Source organism: Tachypleus tridentatus, chromosome 1, assembly GCF_004210375.1.
Source record: "Tachypleus tridentatus isolate NWPU-2018 chromosome 1, ASM421037v1, whole genome shotgun sequence".
NCBI lineage: Eukaryota > Metazoa > Arthropoda > Merostomata > Xiphosura > Limulidae > Tachypleus > Tachypleus tridentatus.
The window spans coordinates 174336907-174361804 of NC_134825.1; the positions used below are offsets into that span (position 1 = coordinate 174336907).

At 35.9% G+C, this 24898-nt stretch overlaps 1 protein-coding gene across 5 annotated transcripts in view; it reads left to right on the plus strand.

The window, feature by feature from the left end:
- LOC143230512 (uncharacterized) overlaps positions 1-14894 on the plus strand; it is a 75704-nt gene extending 60810 nt beyond the window's left edge. For 3 of the 5 annotated variants that reach the window (XM_076464257.1, XM_076464266.1, XM_076464275.1), the window contains exons 2-5: positions 3043-3293; positions 11410-11516; positions 12282-12462; positions 13204-14892. In XM_076464257.1, coding sequence (XP_076320372.1) covers positions 3233-3293; positions 11410-11516; positions 12282-12462; positions 13204-14099 — 1245 coding nt within the window. In that variant the 5' untranslated portion in view covers positions 3043-3232 and the 3' untranslated portion in view covers positions 14100-14892. Of the gene's footprint in view, positions 1-3042; positions 3294-11409; positions 11517-12281; positions 12463-13203 lie in introns of all 5 variants that reach the window. The other 2 variants (XM_076464285.1, XM_076464303.1) reach the window with 2 other exon arrangements.
- The last annotated feature ends 10004 nt before the right edge of the window (positions 14895-24898 follow it).

The window sequence follows — 24898 nt, forward strand, 5'->3', positions numbered from 1 at the left end:
TGTTTAATACTTTGCTCTATACAGGTTGCTGCTAGCAACATCATTGTAAGGTCAGACAAATACATTTGAAATAAAACTGCTCAAATTAAATATGGTATTTATCAACTTGTAACTTATTAACTATACAAGATTGTTTCTTGTCACTCATTTTCTGTAATTCTGCAAGGTTGAAGAGTTAGCCTTTGAAGCCTCTTGTTATCTGTATATTTTATTAACTTATGAAATACATCACTTCTTACACCATAATGTTTAACCTAGTTGTTACAGTGTACCAAAGTTTTTAGCCATCTGTCTTTATGCACACTTAATTTTTTATCTTCAAGAAATACTTACTTTATGGTTGTCCAGTACAAACATTCCCTTGACAGAAGACAAAAGCGAGAGATTGGACAAAAAAAAATTAAACAAGTGACAACAAGATTTAACAGTTCCATGTTATTGAAAGTTATTTGTCAAATGAAACAATACTTATGGAAACAACAACAGCAAACAAAAAGTTCACATGGAAAAAAAAAGTAAAGTAAATTAGTCTTCATATAAAAAAATGATATAAATCAGTGCTGAGCTTTAGTTTCCCATCAGTTATTAAATTTATGATTTATGTGGAACAGTTTCTTAAAAGCTTGAATAATACTTAACTGACAATCACAGTCAATACAGTCGTGATAAAGTAAATAGGTTAACAGAAACACACAACCAGATGTAGTAAGTAAAACTTTTATCTCCTAAAGTTATTTTTTGTGACATGTTATATCATGGTGCAGGTTCTTTTTGATCATATGGTAAAAGTATAGCAGATAAAATTCACTTGTTACCACTGGCACACCTCAAAACTGGCTTGCTAACACACACTGTTATCAATCAACAAATCACATGGTAACAGCTTCACTAACTAACTATTCAACTTCGCTGACCAAATCAATTTTCTTTTTTACCCAGTCAATAAATAAAACCTATTAATCCTCTTTAACTCAATCGCAACTTCTGTCAACTTATTAAATAATCATTCATCAAGTAACATTTAAACATTATTACACTGTTTTCCCCTAAGTGTTAGAGAATTCAAGATAAATTCTGGATGCTTATTACATCACATAAGATTTAGAAATCTCCATAAGGAACAATACAATTGGCTAATTCTTATAAACTTTAAAGTTATCATTCCTAGCAGTTTGTTAGTAGTAACTTGATTACTACTTTTCTTTCCTGTTTTATTAGAGGCAGATGGTGAATGGCTGTTTCAAGTGTAGGATATCATGGACTTGTTTCAAAATTTAGCTCCAGTTTCATTTCATACACAACAATGATTAATGTACATTTTCTCATTCTCACACATTAATTGTTCCAACCTTTATGCATGATGTATTTTGCCCAGTTATTCAGATATATATAAAAACAAATCTGTTTTGTTAATTGTTATATTGTGATGTAAAAAATAACCGAGGTAACATTGACCACCTGTATAATGAAATAAATTAATAAATATCTTTTTTATATTTTCTAAACCTTTTTTGTTTAAAGTGATTTATTGCTTTCTTATAACACCACAAAGTTATAATTTTCCTTTACTGAAAATATACTCTTCAAAAAAAGAAATGCAAAAGGCAAAATATGAGACAAATTGTTAACAAGTTTATTCCGGGTAGTTCTGTGTGACGTGTGAAACTTTGCACATTCACTGCTGAACATCCAAAGTCTGTAAAGCGAAGTCCACTCACTAGTTGAAGTTTAACGTCCACTCAACGTCAATAATGAGTATGCCCCGTGAGCATCAATAACTGCTTGGCATCTTCTGCCCATGGGCGATGAGATGACGAATCACATCCTGTGGAATGGCTGTCCACTCAGCCTGCAAAGCTGCTGCAAGCTGAGGTAGAGTCTGCGGTTGAGGTTGTCGCCGTCGCAGGCGTCGGTCCAACTTGTCCCAAAGATGTTGATGGGGTTTAAATCTGGTGATCTTGGAGGACCAGGGAAGAACGTTGATGTTGTGGTGTCTCAAGAAGACAGTGGTGAGTCGGGCTGTGTGAGGGCGGGCGTTGTCATGTTGAAAACGTTGTTGGCGTTCACCATGATGGGTTGCACATGGGGCCTAAGAATCTCGTCGGCGTATCGTTGAGCCGTAAGATTCCCTCGAATGTGCAAAAGGTCTGTTCTGGCATTGTAGGCAATGACAGCCCACATCATGACACTGCCACCACCAAATCTGTCAACATTCTGCACACAGTTTGCTGCAAAACGTTCACCGACAGCGGTAAACACGGGTCCTTCCATCCTGCCTACTTAAGCATAAACGCGGATTCATCGCTGAACCAAACATGCCTCCATTGTTGATGAGGCCATACCTGATGTGCCCAAGTCCACTGCAGCTGTGCTTGACGATGTTGCTGGGTGAGGATGACACCTCTAACTGGGCGCCGAGGTCGGATTCCTGCATCTCGTAGATGGTTGCGAGCGGTCTGATCGGAAATCCTCGCAGCCCTGGTATGGTTGAGGCAGTAGACGCCGCAGTGGTGATCCTATCCTGAAGGTGATGTGGCGGATGTAGAGATCATGTGTGGGCGTGGTCACACGAGGTCTGCCAGATTGTGGACGGTCACGAGTTGATCCATGTTGTAGGTGACGATTCCATAGCCTTGTGATGGTGCTTGGGTGGACATTCACAGCTCAGTAACTGTATTATGCGTGTCGGTGGCTTAACACTGAGCTATGGAAACCGAGAACCCGTCACTTTTATAGGGATTTTGCACATGTTGCACTTGCAGAACATGCAGATCTCTCAAACAAATTTATTGGACACGAATCGTTTTGGCTAAAAAATCCATTGTTTTCCTCCGTTTTCAAAGTGCACAACTTTTATTGTCATTTTGGTCTGACAATCAGTGCCTTAACACGTGTAACATCACATACTCTGAGCTTGTAACATTATTACTTATATTTCTCTTTAAAATAACAAAAATATCCCTTTTGCGTTTCTTGTTTTGAAGAGTATATATATCCGATAGGTACTTATCTCCTCTCACATAAATTGCTATTCTCTTTCAGTGTTGCCATCCATATGCAAAATTTTTTTCACTCATGCCACCAGCCTTGTGCCATCCCCTCCATTGGAAATGATTCATTCCAATGTGTGTCTCATGCATGTTATCATATGACAAACCTCCACCAAGATGTGACATTCTCCTGATGCACATGATACCCTCCACTGAATTCTACCAAGTTATCAATTTGAGTTATGGCAGGAAATGGCAGCACCAGTTTTCAGTGGGGAGAAAGGGTGAGAAGTGTTAGTATAGGTAAGTACTTGTCAAAAATATATGTTTTTTTATAGGAAAATTATAACATCTGGTACAGTACATTACCTCCAGTTACATAAATAGGTAGAATCCTACGTTGAATAGGTGGAGTGACTGGTGCAAGAGAAGAAAAGAAGCATCTTCTGAAGCTGTCCAAAGGACACATTTAGAGATGAGAGTGAGATTCAAAAATCTGATGTGGGAGATGGCTCCACTTCTGAACTAGTTATACTCTTCACCCATCAGAGAAAGATATGAAATATATATGGGTGGAAAAACAGAGCAGCAGATCAGGGTGGTGTGGGATAAATAATGGATGTGCCAACTTGTTTAAAGTTGCTAGGTGCAGTGCGCCACACTCAATAAGTCAACTACATCCAAAACCAATTTCACTGACATCCACACAGGGGTGGGATGAGGATCATGCCATCTTCACCTCAAGTTCAAGAGAGCAGAGGGTATCTCAAACCCCCTGAATATGGAAGAGAGTGTATGTTAAGAATAGAAAATGATTCATTAATCCAGGACCCTAACATGTGGTAGAGAAAAGATGTCTACTATGGAGAAATCAACTTCTTCAACAGTAAAATTGACGAGAATCAACCTATGCATAATAACATCCTTGGAATAAGATATATTGAGGGACAGCAGAAGAGAAGGAACTGTAACAATTCCCAGTACCTCTTCTGTGACCCACAACACAGATGGAGCATAAATTACAGAAGAAGATAGACATCTGAAATACATCTTTGAGGACTTATGCTGATTGATTCTACTCTAAATCTAAAACCCAGTCCACTGGGAACCAACCACATCCACGTGGTGGTAGAATGACGGATACCAATCCAAGGGGTGAACTGAAAACTGAGGTCTCACTCCCTTGACTATTGTATGCTTTATAGTGAAGGATATCATGCCATCCACACCAGCAGAACAGCACTGCCCTGAATGGTATTTATGGACAAATTCTTTATTTTGGTAAACTATTTAAGAAAATGTCTTCACAGTCCACCTCCCCACTGGCTAGGACCTGTAAAGTGGTAAAGACTCCTAAACTTTGTTAGCCCCTTGGTGTGGATTCCTGTACGTGGTGAGGGGACCTCTCAGGGAAGGTTCTGTCTGGTTATCTTCTCTGAGATCTAAACATCCACCTACGTGTTTGCCGTGTGTGGTGACCCGTGAAGGAAAGGAGAGGATCCTGGTGGTTGAGGGGTCCAACCCTAACACACCACTTTGGCCTTGAATTCCTGTAGATGAGCAGCCTTTGGGTGGCCCCCCTTGGGTAAATCAGCTGGTCCACTTGGGCTAGAGTCAACCAAGTACCACTGTTGGAAGTTCTCAATGGGTGTTGTAGACATTGTGCCTGATGCTGGTGTTTGGGTATAGCTCACGAAACCCTGGCATTGCTGCATTGTCCTTACATGACATTATAGTGCATCGTCTTGAAGGGCTTCATGGTGAGTGGGGTCAGTGGGTACCAAAATTTTTCTTTTTTCCTATGGATACTCCTTCAAAAAATTTGAATAAAATAGTGAAAAAACAGTCAATAGATAAGCGACCACGTCTTGAAGACTCTGAGCAGCAATCTTCAACATCTGTAACACATGAACCTCATTTTCTTATATTACATTCTCTTTCAGAAAAACCTTTAGGGCAATTGTCCCCCTTTTTTATTCAGAAGGGACTAGAGGGTCTTGCTGGCTCTCCAAAGTCAGTAAAGAAGCTTCGATCTGGAGACATATTAGTTGAAACATCCACAACCCACCACAGTGAACTCCTCTTGAATTCAATGGCAATTGGGGATATACCTATTGAGGTTACCCCTCATGTTACCTTGAATTCATCACAAGGAGTTATTGTTGAGAGGGATTTGAAGAATGTCCCCGAGTCAGATTCTTGCTGGTCTCTCCATTCAAGGAGTTTCTGCAGTGAGGCGCATCTTCACTCGCAAAGATGGAGTTACACTGCCAACAAACACCCTCGTTTTGACATTTACATCATCACGTGCACCTGCCACCATCAAGGCAGGTTATCTAATTTGCAGGGTACGGCCATACATACCAAACCCTGTCCGATGTTTCCAATGTCGGAGGTTCGGCCACTCAAAGACATCATGTCGTGGTTCCCTGACATGTGCTCGTTGTGGTGGCAAGGACCACAATGCCTGTGAATGTGACATGGACCCACATTGCATCAACTGCAATGGTTCTCACCCCTCTAAATTTCATTCTAGCCCAAAATGGTTGGGGGAAAAAGAGGAGCAACGTTTGAAAACGACTCATAACATTAGTTATCCTGAGGCTCGGAAATTGCTGCCCGCCACTCCATCTCGGACATATGCTACTGCACTTTGTTCCACAACTACAGTGGGAGTGCAGACAGATCTCTCTGTGCCTCCAAGAGAATTGTTTTCAAAACAAATCAAAAGCCTTTTGACCTCTATGGTTAAAAAGGTTGATGAATCGACTTTCACGCCCATCTCTGTTCCTCCCATACATTCCAACAAACCTCAAGATCCACATCCTTCAGTTTCAAATACAGGCATTTCTTCTGATACATCTTTTTCTCCCACCCCAGGAGGCAAAACAATCATTCGTTCGCGTCCTCAGTCACTGGAATCCCCTTCCAATAACAAAGACCTGCCCATTCGACCCAGGGCAGGATTCATGGAGGTTGATAGACCTCCTCCAACTAAGGACAGAAAGGAAAAAGACGTGGTCGTAAACAGAAGGGTTCTCCAGCCACTTCGCCTATCCGTCATTAAAAAATGGCCACCTTGATACAATGGAACTGTCGAGGTTTACATTCTAATCTGGATGATATCAAAACACTGATTGCTTCCTACCATCCTGTATGTCTTTCCTTACAAGAAACATTTCTAAAATCTGCTGATACAGTCACAATTCGGCAGTTTTCTCTGTACAGAAATGACAGGCTGTGTGATGGACGAGTAGATGGAGGGGTGGCACTATTGGTTGATCAGCATGTGCCCATCCTGTCTTTGTCACTCAACACACCCTAGGAGGCCATAGCCATCCGTGTTTCCTTGGGTCATATTATCACTGTTTGTTCTCTCTACCTGTCTGCTGGAGAGACATATGATCAATCAGACCTTGATGCTCTCGTTGAACAGTTGCCGTCTCCCCTTTCTACTCCTGGGGGACTTTAATGGACATCATCCCCTCTGGGGAAGTGCTGTTATTGATGGGAGGGGTCGCTCTGTAGAGCGTATGCTCTCTGATCACAATCTTTCTCTTTTCAATACTGGTTCTTCCATGCACCTAGTTAGTTCTTTACTGCTACTGATCTCTCAATTTGCTCCCCTTCATTATTCTCCCATTTTTCATGGAGGGTTGACAATTATCCCCTAGGCAGTGATCATTTTCCTATACTTTTGAGAGAGACTGGCCGTGGTCGATGCCATCCTACCCGCGTGCCCCAGTGGAGGCTGGATCAGGCAGACTGGTCCACTTTCACTGCTCTCGCAGAACTTGATCCTACCATTGTGAATCAGCCATCAATAGATGACTGTGTGGCAGCTGTAACTGGCTGTATTATACAAGCAGCTGCTCAGTGTATTCCTAACACCTCGACACGTTTTCCACGATATCCTCGTCCGTGGTGGAATCTTGCTTGCCAGTTAGCACGGAAGGCTCATAAACGGGCCTGGGATACTTTTCGTAGATATCCCACACTTTTGAACCGCATCACTTTCCAACGGGCCCGTGCACATGCTCGATGAGTGAGACATCAAACCCAGAAGGAATCTTGGATTAAGTTCACAACTAGCATATCTTCTACCACCAGTTCCAAGGTCATATGGGACAGGATTCGAAAGGTCAGTGGGCAGTACAATTCTGTCCCCCCTCTCGATCTTACTCTCTGATGGTCAGGAGGTGGCTGATGTCTGGAGCATCACTGATACTCTAGGTGAAAGCTTTTGCCAGGTATCTAGCACTTCTGCTTGTTCCTCCACCTTCTTGGCCATCAAAACTCAGACAGAGTGTTCACCTCTTTCCTTTTGAACTGACTGTCTCTTTGACTATAATTATCCCTTTACACTGGTGGAACTGAAAATGTCCCTTCATCGGTCTGGCAGTACATCTGTTGGACCTGATGATGTACACTATGACATGCTGCACCATCTATCTCCTGCTTTTCTTGATGTCCTTCTAATTGTCTTTAACTGGATCTGGCAGGAGAATGTTTTTCCTGATTCCTGGTGCCAGGCTATTATTTTACCTTTCTCTAAGCCAGGGAAAGATCCCAAGATTCCTTCAAACTACCGTCAAATTGCTTTGACGAACTGTCTCTGTAAGACCTTAAAAAGGATGGTTAATGCTTGTCTTGTTTGGTTCCTCGAATCAAACAACCTCCTCTCGCCCACCCAGTGTGGGTTCCGATGACAGCACTCCACCACAGACCACCTAATTCGACCTGAAACGTCAGTCAGAGAAGCCTTTCTCAAACGCCAACATCTTGTATCAATATTCTTTGACATTGAGAAGGCTTATGACACAACATGGAGGTATGACGTTTTGTGAGACCTCCATACATATGGGTTACGTGGCCATTTACCCATGTTTATTAAAAAATTTTTAATGGACAGGAGATTCCAAGTTCGTGTCGGTTCGACACTTTCCCGTTCTTTTGTACAGGAACTTGAAGTCCCTCAGGGCTGTGTTTTTAGTGTCACACTTTTCAGTATAAAGATAAATGCCATCACTGAACAACTCCCTCTCACTGTTGCAAACGGGCTGTATGTCGACGACTTTCACATCTCATGTCAGTCATCGAGCATGAGATATATTAAGCGGCAACTACAAACTGTCCTCAATCGTGTACTGAAGTGGACTACAGCAAACGGCTTTAATTTCTCTCTCTCTAAGACCATTTGCATGCACTTTTGCCACCAACGGGGTATTCACCCTGATCCTAAACTTCATATCGGTGAAGTTTCGCTGCCAGTGGTCCCTGATACCAAGTTCTTGGGGCTTATTTTTTACCGTAAGCTCACCTTTATACCACACTTAAAGCAGCTACGGGTCAAATGCACAAGAGCACTGAACATCCTCCGTGTCCTCTCTACTACCAGTTGGGGAGCAGATCGATGTTCCATGTTAAAGGTATATCGTGCTCTTATTCGATCAAAACTCAACTATGGGTCAATGGTCTATGGCTCTGCCAGACCCTCGGCCTTAAAGATGCTAGACCCCATTCATCACCAAGGACTTATACATTGAATCTCATGAACCTCCTCTGCACCTTCGCTGTTTGCAACTATCTTTACTATATTCTTCGAAACTTCGTTCCTTACCAAAGCATCCCACCTGGGGATATGTTTTCCTTCCTTGGTGGGCTGTACCTTTTCAGAACAGATGATCTGCCATTGCTTTGTTTGGCCTTCGCATCCAGGCTCAATTGGATGACTTGGGTCTGTCCTTGGATAACATTGCAGATTCCACAGGTCAGCCCATCCCACCATGTTTTATTACAGCCCCCAAATGTGACCTTTCTTTCAGTCATCTGAAAAAGGCAGATACTCCAGATTGGAAGTACCGTCTTTTATTTAATGAACATTTTTCAAACAATCATTCCGTTCCTATTGATACAGATGGTTCCAAATCAGGTAATTCAGTGGGCTCTGCTATGGTTTGCTGTAGTTCGGTGGTTGCGAGCAGAATCCCCTCTACAGTTTCTGTGTTCACTGCTGAACTGTATGCCATATCTCTTGCCCTGGATCATATTGAAGCTGAGCAGTACTCCAACTGCACTATTTATACTGACTCGCTTAGTTCTAATACTGGCCCTGGAATCGCTACACGTTGGTTCACACCCTGTTCTCGCTGATATTCAAAACCGACTGGCCCGTTTCTCATTAACAGCTACTTCTATCCAGTTTTTCTGGATACCAGGCCACGTTGGTATTCGCGGGAATGAGTTTGCATACACGGCAGCTAAATCTATCTGCTCCGGCACTATCACCACTGTGCCTATTCTGTACATGGACTATGGTCTTGTATTCAAGGCTCGGCTCCATGCCAACTGGCAGTCCACTTGGAGTGAGCAACGCGACAACAAGCTTTTTCAAATAAAACCCTATATTGGGCTTTGGCCATCTAGTTTCCGTAAGGTTCGGAAGGAGGAAGTTGTTCTTACTAGACTACGCATTGGTCACAGTTTTTTAACTCATCGTTTTCTTTTATCTGGAACTGATGCACCAATGTGTAGTTTGTGTAACACTGAGATCACAATAAGCCACATTTTACTTTCTTGCCATCGTTACGACTCTCAACGATAGCACTATTTTAAACATGTTCTGTCCCAGGGTTTGTCTGTAACATTGGACAGTGTTATTGGTGATGGTGACACTGTCCACCTTGATAACGTTTTTAGTTTTATAATGGCCATCAATCTTTTCAATCTCATTTAAGTGTTGGATATTTATTCATTACACCTTTTTAATTGTGGTTCCTTTTTTACAGTTTCATTCTCTTTCGCTCAATTTGACATTGGAAAATGGCCAGAACATTAAATAACTCGACACCAGGACTGGAAAGGCCAACTTCAGGTGACTAACGCTGCTGTTTGAACTACCTGTTAGTCGTCCTGGCGAGTAGTTATTACACTTTTGCTGCATGTCATTTAACACTCTTATTACTTTACCTTTTAGTGCTGGACATACTGACACATAAACTGGAACCAGGACTGGAAAGACCAACTTCAGGTGACTGTCGGTGGTTCTTGTACTTACCTGTAAGTCTTCCTGTTGGGTTATGATCATTACCATTTTGCTAGAGAAAGTCCTTTACAACTTGTCTTACTCTGCTTTCTCTCCTAACATTGTAGACTAGGTGTCAACATTGGTTTTATACTTTTTCTGTTTTTCAATGATGTTTTGTTTTACCTTCATTTCCTTTTATGTATTTTACTACATTTAATTTATTTTTACCTTTTTACCAGACATTTGGTGCAGATAGCCTAGCTGCTTTGTGCCATAAAACACTAAATCAATCAATCAATCAATAAACTTCGTTAGAAGAAAGAGGACAGAAACATGGTGGAGAGTCTGGAGGAATGTGAACACTGAAGACAGTGTAATTGGTGACCACAAGTCATTTGGATAGCACTAGTCACTCTTGGCAAATTTTACATTAGTTTTGAAATGAGGAACATTGATTTAAAACAGCCTGCTATACAAAATAAAGTTCAGTGAAGACACAACTGTGGTCCAGTAACATTGACTGTTCACCCTCTGAGAGAGTAGACACAGTAAAGAGCATTCATGTGTATGCTACATGAGTCTAGTCTCTGTTTCATTCTCATAAGCTCAGTTATTCACAGGCATTCAGAACTACTCTGTATCAATATCTTGTTGAATCCATTGTTATTGAGTGCATCTTTCCTATTGCTCTAAGGAAAAATAAATTTTGATCTGAATATGCTGGAGTTATCTAGTGTGATAAAAAATTACAAATTAGTTTTTGTTTTTTTGGTTTCAGTAATTTCCCCTGATCAGCTCTCACTTGTTAATAATAATTAAACATTTGAAACCTGACTTGACTTTATTTTATTCCTACTTACTCGGAACATGTTTAGAACAACTGCTTTTGCTTTAAATTTTGATGTTATTGTGTTGGAAGGGTAGTACACTTGCCTTCTGCTTGTTAAAAGTAATTGAAACTAGCAAAAGGGTTGTTTGTTTAGTTTAAAAGTCCAGAATACTTTAAAGTTTTTTGTTCAGTTTTATGAAACATTATTAAAGTCAGTATTATTACAGGAGTGATAAATATTAATACCAGGTGTTTTTTTATTTACAACAACACTGATCTTTTTATCCAGTAATTTTCCCATTGGTTTTAAATATTTCTGGGAGATTTTTTAAAGCAGCAGCAAAATATATGTATATAAATGTAACTGTATAAAAGTCTTGCTTTGTGAGAAAATGTGTAATATGTTTCTAATTCTCATCCTGTAGTTATATGTAGTTGCAGGTTTGGCATTGTACTTGAGGAAAATAAAGATGAAGTTAGGCTTATCTGTTGAAGAAGCATCATTTGTTATTGAAGATTTGTAATATTGTGTTGGCATAAAAATACTGTTTCACTTATTCTAGCAACAGAAGAAAATGCTTTAATAGAAGAAAGATCTTCACTTTCCAACTTTGATTTTAAAGTAACAGAAGAAGAGATTTGTTATGATGATGAGGTAAAGGAAACTGAGGTATGTTGTAGAGTACAATCTTTGTAACAAGATAATTTTGATAGAACATTCTTACATGGTTTTGAGATTGCACTGTTATGTATAACAACTGCTCCAAATTGCAATTTTTTTTCAATGAAAATTACAAACGTTTTCCAAAGAAGCATGTTCCGAGAACCTACGGTAAACCTTCTCCACTCATTGTCTTCAACACTGTTATAAATTTTTTGCAGACATCCCACTTTTTTGACTTGCTATTAAAGTTTATCAAATTCTATTTCAAACCAAAAATACCTGTTCTAACTTATCTTGTTGTAGAATTAGAGAACTGCAGGGAGACCTGTGGTGTTTCTATGATGTTATATAATTAGAGAACTGTGAGAGATGTGTTTTTATTATGCTATAGGATTAGAGAACTGCGGGGAGATCTGTGGTGTTTCTATGATGTTATATAATTAGAGAACTGAGGGGAGACTTGTGGTGTTTTTATTATGCTATAGGATTAGAGAACTGAGGGGAGACTTGTGGTGTTTCTATGATGTTATATAATTAGAGAACTGAGGGGAGACTTGTGGTGTTTTTATCATGTTATAGGATTAGAGAACTGAGGGGAGACTTGTGATGTTTCTATCATGTTATATAATTAGAGAACTGTGAGAGATGTGGTGTTTTTATTTTATCATGTTATAGGATAAGAGAACTGAGGGGAGACTTGTGGTGTTTCTGTATGTTAATAATAGTTCTAATTGTTTATTACTGATATATTAAATTTTGTTTTTATTTCAGAATATGTTTATTCAAGTAAAATGGAAGCAACTTGCTGATTCACCACAAGATGGCATTATTTCTAAGTTCAGTGAGAGTGATGAAGGAGATGTAGATTCTTCACAACTCGATGTTATGAGTTTAAAAAAAGAACCAGAAGAAGAAATAGAACAACTTAATTCTGAGCTAGAAATTTTGTCTGGTGAGCATAAATCTTTCAAATCTGTATTTGTCAACCACATAACATGTGGCTGTACAAACAGTAATATAACATTAAAAATAGTGTAAGTATGAACTACATACAGAATTGACTTCATGTTACACATAGGCTTGTGTCAGATATGTCTGCACTGGAGTTTGTTTTTCTGTTATAAAAGTCTCGTGTAACATTTTCTAGATACTCAAAATCTAATTTGTTGAATTATCTTAGTTAAGACTGCGTCAGAATAGGCATAATGTATACATTGATAATAAAGATTTTCAATTCAGTTTTGTGATGTGCAGTTCAACCTATTCTTACAAAAAGAGTTAACTAAGGCAGAGTAGATTAGGTTTAATGTAGTGTTGTTTCTCTTCTAAAAATGTGGAAACTTTCTATGTAATCACAAGGTGTTTTTTCCAGTAGAAATCCTTTAACTGTTCTTATTTGAACTTTACCAAGCAATCATTTGTATTGTTTCACTGTTTTAAGGAATCTAGAAAAAAAAAATCATACAAGCTAGCAAACCACCATTTGTTATCTGTTGTGCAAGTTGTTATATCAGTTTAAAGTTTTTATTACTAAGAACATCAGCATTTCATTTTATTTGGTATCTTTCAGATTTTATAAAGTTTAATATTTTTCCATATTTTTTTAATAAACTTTATAAATATTTAGGACAACAATAAATTAATATATACTTATAGAAAACTACACTTATTCAGATCCATTTTGTGTTTCTAGATCCTCGAATGCAATTTCCTAGGTGTAAGGTTAGAAGAAAGAAATCTCGATTAAAAAAGAAAAAAAATTACAAATCTGTTAAAACAGCTTGTGGTAATGTGTACGACAAGAAAGACAAAATTACTCAAAGTGGAGATAAATTGTACACGTGTGTTAAGTGTGATAAAACTTTCTTTACAAATAGTATCCTAAAAGAACATGTGCGAACACATATTGGAGAAAAACCATACAGTTGTATCGTGTGTGGTGAGGAGTTTGAAAGGAATCATAAACTAAAAAAACATGAGAAAATGCACATTGTGGAGAAACCATACAGTTGTGTAGTCTGTAGTAAACTATTTAGAACTAATAGTCTTCTTAAAGTACACAAGAAGATGCACAATCAAGAGAAACTGTATGGGTGCATATTTTGTGGCAAACAGTTTGGAAGAAATAGTTATCTTAAAGTGCATCATAGAATACACACTGGAGAGAAACCATACAGATGTGTAGTGTGTGGCAGAGAATTTGGGAGAAACAGTCACCTGGAAGAACACATGAGGATACACACTGGAGAGAAACCATACATTTGTGTTGTATGTGGAAAACAATTTAGAACACAAACTCAACTTAAATTTCATCAAAAAATACACACTATGGAGAAACCACACATTTGTTTAGTGTGTGGTAAAAGATTTAGAAGAAATGATTGCCTAACAGAACACACGAGGACTCACACTGGTGAAAAACCTTATAATTGTAAAGTGTGTATTAAAAAATATTCAACTAAATGTGGGCTTAGAAAACACCTGAAGATACACTCGGGAAGGAAACCTTGTATAGTGAGGGATACAGAATCCTTAAGTAATATCCAACTTAATAGACATGAGAGGGGACACACTGAGGGGAAATTGTAAAATGTATGGTATAGAAGTTAAAATTAAGTCATTTTAAATAAAAAGGACTACAGACCAGTCATTGGGGAGAAATCCTCTGTTTGTATGGTGTGTCAAAAAAAGGTTTGCAGATATGTTTTGAAAGTATGCTTTTGGTGATATTCATTGTGGAGAAATACAGATGTTGGTTGCATATACAAGTTTGTTAGTGGTGCTGAACTTCAAGTATATTTGAGGATCCACATTGGGGAAAATGTAAATTTGTGAAGTAATAGCAGCTCACGTTGGAATTATGTGTAAACAATTTTGTAAAAAATCGGGTTTCTGTTATTAATTTTGGAATGAATAATTACCTAAACTTTTATATAAAACAAATGCTCACTGGGAGGAAACTTACTGTTTATCATTTAGTCACTTGAAAAGTCCTAATAAGAAACACAATGTAGGTGACTCGGCTGTGATTAGAGGTTACTTTGGGAAGAAACCATTCATCAAATAGTGTTGAAATAACAGCCAAACAGTCTAGTTTGTGGCAAAGTATGTAGAATCAAAAATTACTTATCAAAATTTTATGGATTTCACACTGGAAATAACCATCAAAGAAGTGTTGTGAAAATCAAATTTGGGGAATCTATGACATGAATAAACATGAGTGGATACATGCCAGGAGTTATCATACAGGTGCAAGTCTTATAGTGAGAAATTATTACCAATAAATGCATACTATGGATAAACAAAGCATTTTTACTGGATAATATTTTAGACACGCCAATAATTTTGCAGTGGGATAACAACAACACAGTTAAGTATCTGTAGCAAACATTTTAATTTAAAAGATCATATAATGAAGTAGTACAACTTTCAGTTTATGATAAAGCATTGAAAACAATAGTAACATGGGTGTGACCACTTACACTGGAGACAAACCTAGTACTTTAACAGAATAGAACCAAGAACTTTCATTTTTCAGATGTTGCCCAGACAGTCTTCAGTCTGACAAAGTTCTCTGCTTTATTAGTAATACTGGTATCTCTTCTTGTTAGATGTTAAAATTTCCATACTTTTCCTGGTTTTATAATTTTCTGAATATCAACAGTTTGCATCAGAAAATCCTGTAATGTAACTCGGGTGTAGGTGTAATCTGCTCCTGCAAATCACCATATTTTTACTGGATTTCAACCATAGGGTCAGGGTTTTCAACCTGTGTAGTCATGGAGAATATTACATGCAAGGTGATAGGATATGAAATTTATCAATATATATCATCAACTTTTATAATGTACACATGACTGAGATAATACATAGGGAGAAATTCAGCTTGACTGAGATAATACATAGGGAGAAATTCAGCTTGACTGAGATAATACATAGGGAGAAATTCAGCTTGACTGAGATAATACATAGGGAGAAATTCAGCTTGACTGAGGTGATACATAGGGAGAAATTCAGCTTGACTGAGATAATACATAGGGAGAAATTCAGCTTGACTGAGGTAATACATAGGGAGAAATTCAGCTTGACTGAGATAATACATAGGGAGAAATTCAGCCTGACTGAGGTAATACATAGGGAGAAATTCAGCTTGACTGAGGTAACACATAGGGAGAAATTCAGCTTGACTGAGGTAACACATAGGGAGAAATTCAGCTTGACTGAGGTAACACATAGGGAGAAATTCAGCTTGACTGAGATAATACATAGGGAGAAATTCAGCTTGACTGAGGTAATACATAGGAGAAATTCAGCTTGACTGAGATAATACATAGGAGAAATTCAGCTTGACTGAGGTAATACATAGGGAGAAATTCAGCTTGACTGAGGTAACACATAGGGAGAAATTCAGCTTGACTGAGGTAACACATAGGGAGAAATTCAGCTTGACTGAGATAATACATAGGGAGAAATTCAGCTTGACTGAGATAATACATAGGGAGAAATTCAGCTTGACTGAGATAATACATAGGGAGAAATTCAGCTTGACTGAGATAATACATAGGGAGAAATTCAGCTTGACTGAGATAATACATAGGGAGAAATTCAGCTTGACTGAGGTAATACATAGGGAGAAATTCAGCTTGACTGAGGTAACACATAGGGAGAAATTCAGCCTGACTGAGGTAATACATAGGGAGAAATTCAGCTTGACTGAGATAATACATAGGGAGAAATTCAGCTTGACTGAGATAATACATAGGGAGAAATTCAGCTTGACTAAGATAATACATAGGGAGAAATTCAGCCTGACTGAGGTAATACATAGGGAGAAATTCAGCTTGACTGAGATAATACATAGGGAGAAATTCAGCTTGACTGAGATAATACATAGGGAGAAATTCAGCCTGACTGAGATAATACATAGGGAGAAATTCAGCTTGACTGAGATAATACATAGGGAGAAATTCAGCTTGACTGAGATAATACATAGGGAGAAATTCAGCCTGACTGAGGTAATACATAGGGAGAAATTCAGCTTGACTGAGATAATACATAGGGAGAAATTCAGCTTGGCTGAGGTAATACATAGGGAGAAATTCAGCTTGACTGAGGTAATACATAGGGAGAAATTCAGCTTGACTGAGGTAACACATAGGGAGAAATTCAGCTTGACTGAGATAATACATAGGGAGAAATTCAGCTTGACTGAGATAATACATAGGGAGAAATTCAGCCTGACTGAGGTAATACATAGGGAGAAATTCAGCTTGACTGAGGTAATACATAGGGAGAAATTCAGCTTGACTGAGGTAATACATAGGGAGAAATTCATATTGGACATTGTGTTTTCCTTTTCTAAATTGTGGATGCCCTTCACAGTCAACCAATGGGTCCCTTAGGTTCTTACCCACTGTTTCATTTTTCACTTCTCTTTTCCCAGGTCGCAGGATCGAATCCTTTCACCAAATATGTTTGCAATTTCAACTCTGGGAGTTTCATAATGCAATAGTTTATCATACTGTTTACTGAAATATAATTGATAATGGTTGGTATTGACTAGTTGTCTTCCCTCTAGTCTTACACTGCTAAATTAGGGACGGCTAGCACAGATAGCCTTCGAGTAGCTTTGTGTGAAATTCAAAAACAAACAGACGACTTTAAGTTTAAAAGAAAATTCTAATTTATTTCTCTCCTCCAGTTACTTTCGAAATAAAATTATAAGTAAAATCTTATGATGTCTTTTCGACGTAAATGTTACTAATACTTGTTAAAACCGAAACAGCTAACCCTAATTTTCGATTTTTTTGTTCTATGTTGTAATTCTGAGTGGGATGGTGAAAGTCGTTCAATTTCCCATCTGCGCTGGTATAACTTGTCATTGGAAGAAATAGACGACAAATCTGTTGTCTACGAGACTAACTTTTACGTCAAATAATGTGAGTGCAGCGAATTTTTAATTTGATGAAACCAAGAATTGTAAATATCAACTTTCTGTACATTTTGTCATAAACTTTTCAAGGTCTTATAGTTAATAAAATTGTAAATATATCTTAATTCTAATTTGTAAACGACGTAAATAAACTTGATAATTACATGTCATTTCGTCTAACTCAATACAGGTGTTATCCAAGCAATTGTTCATATGCATAATAAATAGATTGCGACTATGTCAACTTGCATGATGAACTCTGGCAATTAGCAACAGGCTTCGTATATTTCGCTTAGGTTCTTTGGTTTTGTGTATAACTTGTTTTTAACAAATAATCTTTCTGTTTTATGATACGGAAATATAGTAAATCAACTAACAGGATAACCATCATGTTAATTTATTTTATTGAAGTAATTGCTTTTGGTCTGGTAGAGGGCGTTAGAATGTATAAAGAAATACAAAAAAGTTATAAATAAATTTTTCATTTCATATTTGGGTACAATCAGGTTACTCCGTAGAATACTTGTGGTACAGGTTTTTGCCAAGAAGTTTGTAAGAGGGAGTAGTTGAAACACTTTTATTTGTTTCGTTTCTTTTATGACAAAATCACACCAGACTATCTGTTGTAGCCATCGAAGGCAGTAGAAACCTAGATGTAAGTGTAGATTTGTCGCTGTTCCACCAGGGCACGTAGTTGAAAATGTTAACAAGTGACATAAGCAGAGAATTGAATTGTATCTCGGACTAATAAAAATAGATAAGATTAGATTATCTGTATAGTCCAATGAAGTGAGTTAATTACGATGAGGTCGATATCCGATCTTTCTTCTGTTATGGTTATTTACGTAAATATTGACCCAGTATTTAAAGCATTCGACTCGTTATCTGAGGGTCGCGGGTTCGAATCCCCGTCAATCAAACATGCTCGCCCTTTTAACCTTGGGGGCATTATAATGTGACGGTCAAAGAGTAGCTCAAGAGTAGGCGGTGGGTGGTGATGATTAGCTGCTTTCTCTCTAGTCTTACACTGCTAACTTAGGGACGGTTAACGCAGATAGCCCTCGTGTAGCTCTTCGCGAAATTAACAAAACAAATCCGTAAAGATTAATGTTTTACAATGATTTTCGATATGTTATCAGAAATGAAGACGAGTCGTTAATTTTGTTTGAAGCCCTCTAGCTGATGTTGAGTTCTTGAATGTAATTTCCTTGTGGATTTTAAATTTTAAATGATTTTACTAGTAACTAAGATGCCAGATATTACGAATGGATACAAAAAAAAATTTAAGTGTATAGACATGCCGTTATTATTATTCTTAAGTGTACAGACATGCCGTTATTATTATTCTTAAGTGTATAGACATGCCGTTATTATTATTCTTAAGTGTACAGACATGCCGTTATTATTATTCTTAAGTGTACAGACATGCCGTTATTATTATTCTTAAGTGTATAGACATGCCGTTATTATTATTATTAAGTGTACAGACATGCCGTTATTATTATTCTTAAGTGTATAAACATGCCGTTATTATTATTCTTAAGTGTATAAACATGCCGTTATTATTATTCTTAAGTGTATAAACATGCCGTTATTATTATTCTTAAGTGTATAAACATGCCGTTATTATTATTCTTAAGTGTACAGACATGCCGTTATTATTATTCTTAAGTGTACAGACATGCCGTTATTATTATTCTTAAGTGTATAGACATGCCGTTATTATTATTCTTAAGTGTACAGACATGCCGTTATTATTATTCTTAAGTGTATAAACATGCCGTTATTATTATTCTTAAGTGTATAAACATGCCGTTATTATTATTCTTAAGTGTATAAACATGCCGTTATTATTATTCTTAAGTGTACAGACATGCCGTTATTATTATTGTTAAGTGTACAGACATGCCGTTATTATTATTCTTAAGTGTATAGACATGCCGTTATTATTATTCTTAAGTGTATAAACATGCCGTTATTATTATTCTTAAGTGTATAAACATGCCGTTATTATTATTCTTACGTGTACAGACATGCCGTTATTATTATTCTTAAGTGTATAAACATGCCGTTATTATTATTCTTAAGTGTATAAACATGCCGTTATTATTATTCTTAAGTGTATAGACATGCCGTTATTATTATTCTTAAGTGTATAAACATGCCGTTATTATTATTCTTAAGTGTATAAACATGCCGTTTTATTATTCTTAAGTGTATAGACATGCCGTTATTATTATTATTAAGTGTATAAACATGCCGTTATTATTATTCTTAAGTGTATAAACATGCCGTTATTATTATTCTTAAGTGTATAGACATGCCGTTATTATTATTCTTAAGTGTATAAACATGCCGTTATTATTATTCTTAAGTGTATAAACATGTCGTTATTATTATTCTTAAGTGTATAAACATGCCGTTATTATTATTCTTAAGTATAAACATGCCGTTATTATTATTCTTAAGTGTATAAACATGCCGTTATTATTATTCTTAAGTGTATAAACATGCCGTTATTATTATTATTAAGTGTATAAACATGCCGTTATTATTATTATTAAGTGTATAAACATGCCGTTATTATTATTCTTAAGTGTATAAACATGCCGTTATTATTATTCTTAAGTGTATAAACATGCCGTTATTATTATTCTTAGCGTGTATAGACACGCCGTTATTATTATTCTTAAGTGTATAAACATGCCGTTATTATTATTCTTAAGTGTATAAACATGCCGTTATTATTATTCTTAGTGTATAGACATGCCGTTATTATTATTCTTAAGTATAAACATGCCGTTATTATTATTCTTAAGTGTATAAACATGCCGTTATTATTATTATTAAGTGTATAAACATGCCGTTATTATTATTATTAAGTGTATAAACATGCCATTATTATTATTTTTAAGTGTATAAACATGCCGTTATTATTATTCTTAAGTGTATAAACATGCCGTTATTATTATTCTTAAGTGTATAGACATGCCGTTACTATTATTCTTAAGTGTATAGACATGCCGTTATTATTATTCTTAAGTGTATAAACATGCCGTTATTATTATTCTTAAGTGTATAAACATGCCGTTATTATTATTCTTAAGTGTATAGACATGCCGTTATTATTATTCTTAAGTGTATAAACATGCCGTTATTATTATTATTAAGTGTATAAACATGCCGTTATTATTATTCTTAAATGTATAAACATGCCGTTATTATTATTCTTAAGTGTATAAACATGCCGTTATTATTATTCTTAAGTGTACAGACATGCCGTTATTATTATTGTTAAGTGTACAGACATGCCGTTATTATTATTCTTAAGTGTATAAACATGCCGTTATTATTATTCTTAAGTGTATAAACATGCCGTTATTATTATTCTTACGTGTACAGACATGCCGTTATTATTATTCTTAAGTGTATAAACATGCCGTTATTATTATTCTTAAGTGTATAAACATGCCGTTATTATTATTCTTAAGTGTATAGACATGCCGTTATTATTATTCTTAAGTGTATAAACATGCCGTTATTATTATTCTTAAGTGTATAAACATGCCGTTATTATTATTCTTAAGTGTATAGACATGCCGTTATTATTATTCTTAAGTGTATAAACATGCCGTTATTATTATTCTTATGTATAAACATGCCGTTATTATTATTCCTTAAGTGTATAGACATGCCGTTATTATTATTCTTAAGTGTATAAACATGCCGTTATTATTATTCTTAAGTGTATAAACATGCCGTTATTATTATTCTTAAGTGTATAAACATGCCGTTATTATTATTCTTAAGTGTATAGACATGCCGTTATTATTATTCTTAAGTATAAACATGCCGTTATTATTATTCTTAAGTGTATAAACATGCCGTTATTATTATTCTTAAGTGTATAAACATGCCGTTATTATTATTCTTAAGTGTATAAACATGCCGTTATTATTATTCTTAAGTGTATAAACATGCCGTTATTATTATTATTAAGTGTATAAACATGCCGTTATTATTATTCTTAAGTGTATAAACATGCCGTTATTATTATTCTTAAGTGTATAGACATGCCGTTATTATTATTCTTAAGTGTATAAACATGCCGTTATTATTATTCTTAAGTGTATAAACATGCCGTTATTATTATTCTTAAGTGTATAGACATGCCGTTATTATTATTCTTAAGTATAAACATGCCGTTATTATTATTCTTAAGTGTATAAACATGCCGTTATTATTATTCTTAAGTGTATAAACATGCCGTTATTATTATTATTAAGTGTATAAACATGCCGTTATTATTATTATTAAGTGTATAAACATGCCATTATTATTATTCTTAAGTGTATAAACATGCCGTTATTATTATTCTTAAGTGTATAGACATGCCGTTATTATTATTATTAAGTGTATAAACATGCCGTTATTATTATTCTTAAGTGTATAAACATGCCGTTATTATTATTCTTAAGTGTATAAACATGCCGTTATTATTATTCTTAAGTGTATAGGCATGCCGTTATTATTATTCTTAAGTGTATAAACATGCCGTTATTATTATTCTTAAGTGTATAGACATGCCGTTATTATTATTCTTAAGTGTATAAACATGCCGTTATTATTATTCTTAAGTGTATAAACATGCCGTTATTATTATTCTTAAGTGTATAGACATGCCGTTATTATTATTCTTAAGTGTATAAACATGCCGTTATTCTTCTTCTTAAGTGTATAAACATGCCGTTATTATTATTCTTAAGTGTATAAACATGCCGTTACTAAACTCAATCTAACTGCTTAGCCCATTAAAAACTTTCTTTCGTAAAGATGAAAATACTTATGGTGATGGATGAAACTACAAAATAAGGAAAAATATATTTGACTTGTTTTGAATGTTGCGCAAAGCAACTCGAGGGCTATATGCGCCAGTCGTCCCTGATTTAAAAGTGAAAGCAGCTAGTCACCATCGCCAACTATTGGGCTGCTCTGTTAACTAGTGGTTGGATTGGCCGTTGTATTATAATGCTCCAACAACTGAAAAGACAAACTTGTTCAGTAGGATGGGAATTCGATTAAAAGTAGAACCAGATGTTGTTGTGTATTAGTTTACAGTTTGAAACTCTCGATTGAAATACAACCAGATGTTGTGTATTAGTTTACAGTTTGAAACTCTCGATTGAAATAGAACCAGATGTTGTTGTGTATTAGTTTACAGTTTGAAACTCTCGATTAAACGTAGAACCAGATATTGTTGTGTATTAGTTTACAGTTTGAAACTCTCGATTAAAAGTAGAACCAGATGTTGTTGTGTATTAGTTTACAGTTTGAAGCTCTCGATTGAAAGTAGAACCAGATATTGTTGTGTATCAGTTTACAGTTTGAAACTCTCGATTGAAAGTAGAACCAGATATTGTTGTGTATTAGTTTACAGTTTGAGACTCTCGATTGAAAGTAGAACCAGATATTGTTGTGTATTAGTTTACAGTTTGAAACTCTCGATTGAAAGTGGAACCAGATGTTGTTGTGTATTAGTTTACAGTTTGAAACTCTCGATTGAAAGTATAACCAGATATTGTTGTGTATTAGTTTACAGTTTGAAACTCTCGATTAAAAGTAGAACCAGATGTTGTTGTGTATTAGTTTACAGTTTAAAACTCTCGATTAAAAGTAGAACCAGATGTTGTTGTGTATTAGTTTACAGTTTGAAACTCTCGATTGAAAGTAGAACCAGATGTTGTGTATTAGTTTACAGTTTGAAACTCTTGAAAGTAGAACCAAATGTTGTTGTGCATTAGTTTACAGTTTGAAACTCTCGATTGAAAGTAGAACCAGATATTGTTGTGTATTAGTTTACAGTTTGAAACTCTCGATTGAAATACAACCAGATGTTGTGTATTAGTTTACAGTTTGAAACTCTTGAAAGTAGAACCAAATGTTGTTGTGCATTAGTTTACAGTTTGAAACTCTCGGTTGAAAGTAGAACCACATATTGTTGTGTATTAGTTTACAGTTTGAAACTCTCGATTGAAAGTGGAACCAGATGTTGTTGTGTATTAGTTTTCAGTTTGAAACTCTCGATTGAAAGTAGAACCAGATATTGTTGTGTATTAGTTTACAGTTTGAAACTCTCGATTGAAAGTAGAACCAGATATTGTTGTGTATTAGTTTACAGCTTGAAACTCTCGATTAAAAGTAGAACCAGATATTGTTGTGTATTAGTTTACAGATTGAAACTCTCGATTGAAAGTAGAACCAGATATTGTTGTGTATTACTTTAAAGTTTGAAACTCTCGATTGAAAGTGGAACCAGATATTGTTGTGTATTAGTTTACAGTTTGAAACTCTCGATTGAAAGTAGAACCAGATATTGTTTTGTATTAGTTTGCAGTTTGAAACTCTCGATTGAAAGTAGAACCAGATATTGTTGTGTATGAGTTTACAGTTTGAAACTCTCGATTGAAAGTAGAACCAGATGTTGTTGTGTATCAGTTTACAGTTTGAAACTCTCGATTGAAAGTAGAACCAGATGTTGTTGTTTGAAACTCTCGATTGAAATAGAACCAGATGTTGTGTATTAGTTTACAGTTTGAAACTCTTGAAAGTAGAACCAGATATTGTTGTGAATTACTTTACAGTTTGAAACTCTCGATTGAAAGTGGAACCAGATATTGTTGTGTATTAGTTTACAGTTTGAAACTCTCGATTGAAAGTAGAACCAGATATTGTTGTGCATTAGTTTACAGTTTGAAACTCTCGATTAAAAGTAGAACCAAATGTTGTTGTGCATTAGTTTACAGTTTGAAACTCTCGATTGAAAGTAGAACCAGATATTGTTGTGTATTAGTTTAAAGTTTGAACCTCTCGATTGAAATACAACCAGATGTTGTGTATTGGTTTACAGTTTGAAACTCTTGAAAGTAGAACCAGATGTTGTTGTGTATCAGTTTACAGTTTGAAACTCTCGATTGAAAGTAGAACCAGATGTTGTTGTGTATCAGTTTACAGTTTGAAACTCTCGATTGAAATAGAACCAGATGTTGTGTATTAGTTTACAGTTTGAAACTCTCGATTGAAAGTAGAACCAGATATTGTTGTGTATTAGTTTACAGTTTGAAACTGTCGATTGAAAGTAGAACCAGATGTTGTTGTGTATTAGTTTACAGTTTGAAACTCTCGATTAAAAGTAGAACCAGATATTGTTGTGTATTAGTTTACAGTTTGAAACTCTCGATTGAAAGTAGAACCAGATATTGTTGTTTGAAACTATCGATTGAAAGTAGAACCAGATGTTGTTGTGTATTAGTTTACAGTTTGAAACTCTCGACTAAAAGTAGAACCAGATGTTGTTGTGTATTAGTTTACAGTTTGAAACTCTCGATTAAAAGTAGAACCAGATGTTGTTGTGTATTAGTCTACAGTTTGGAACTCTCGATTGAAAGTAGAACCAGAT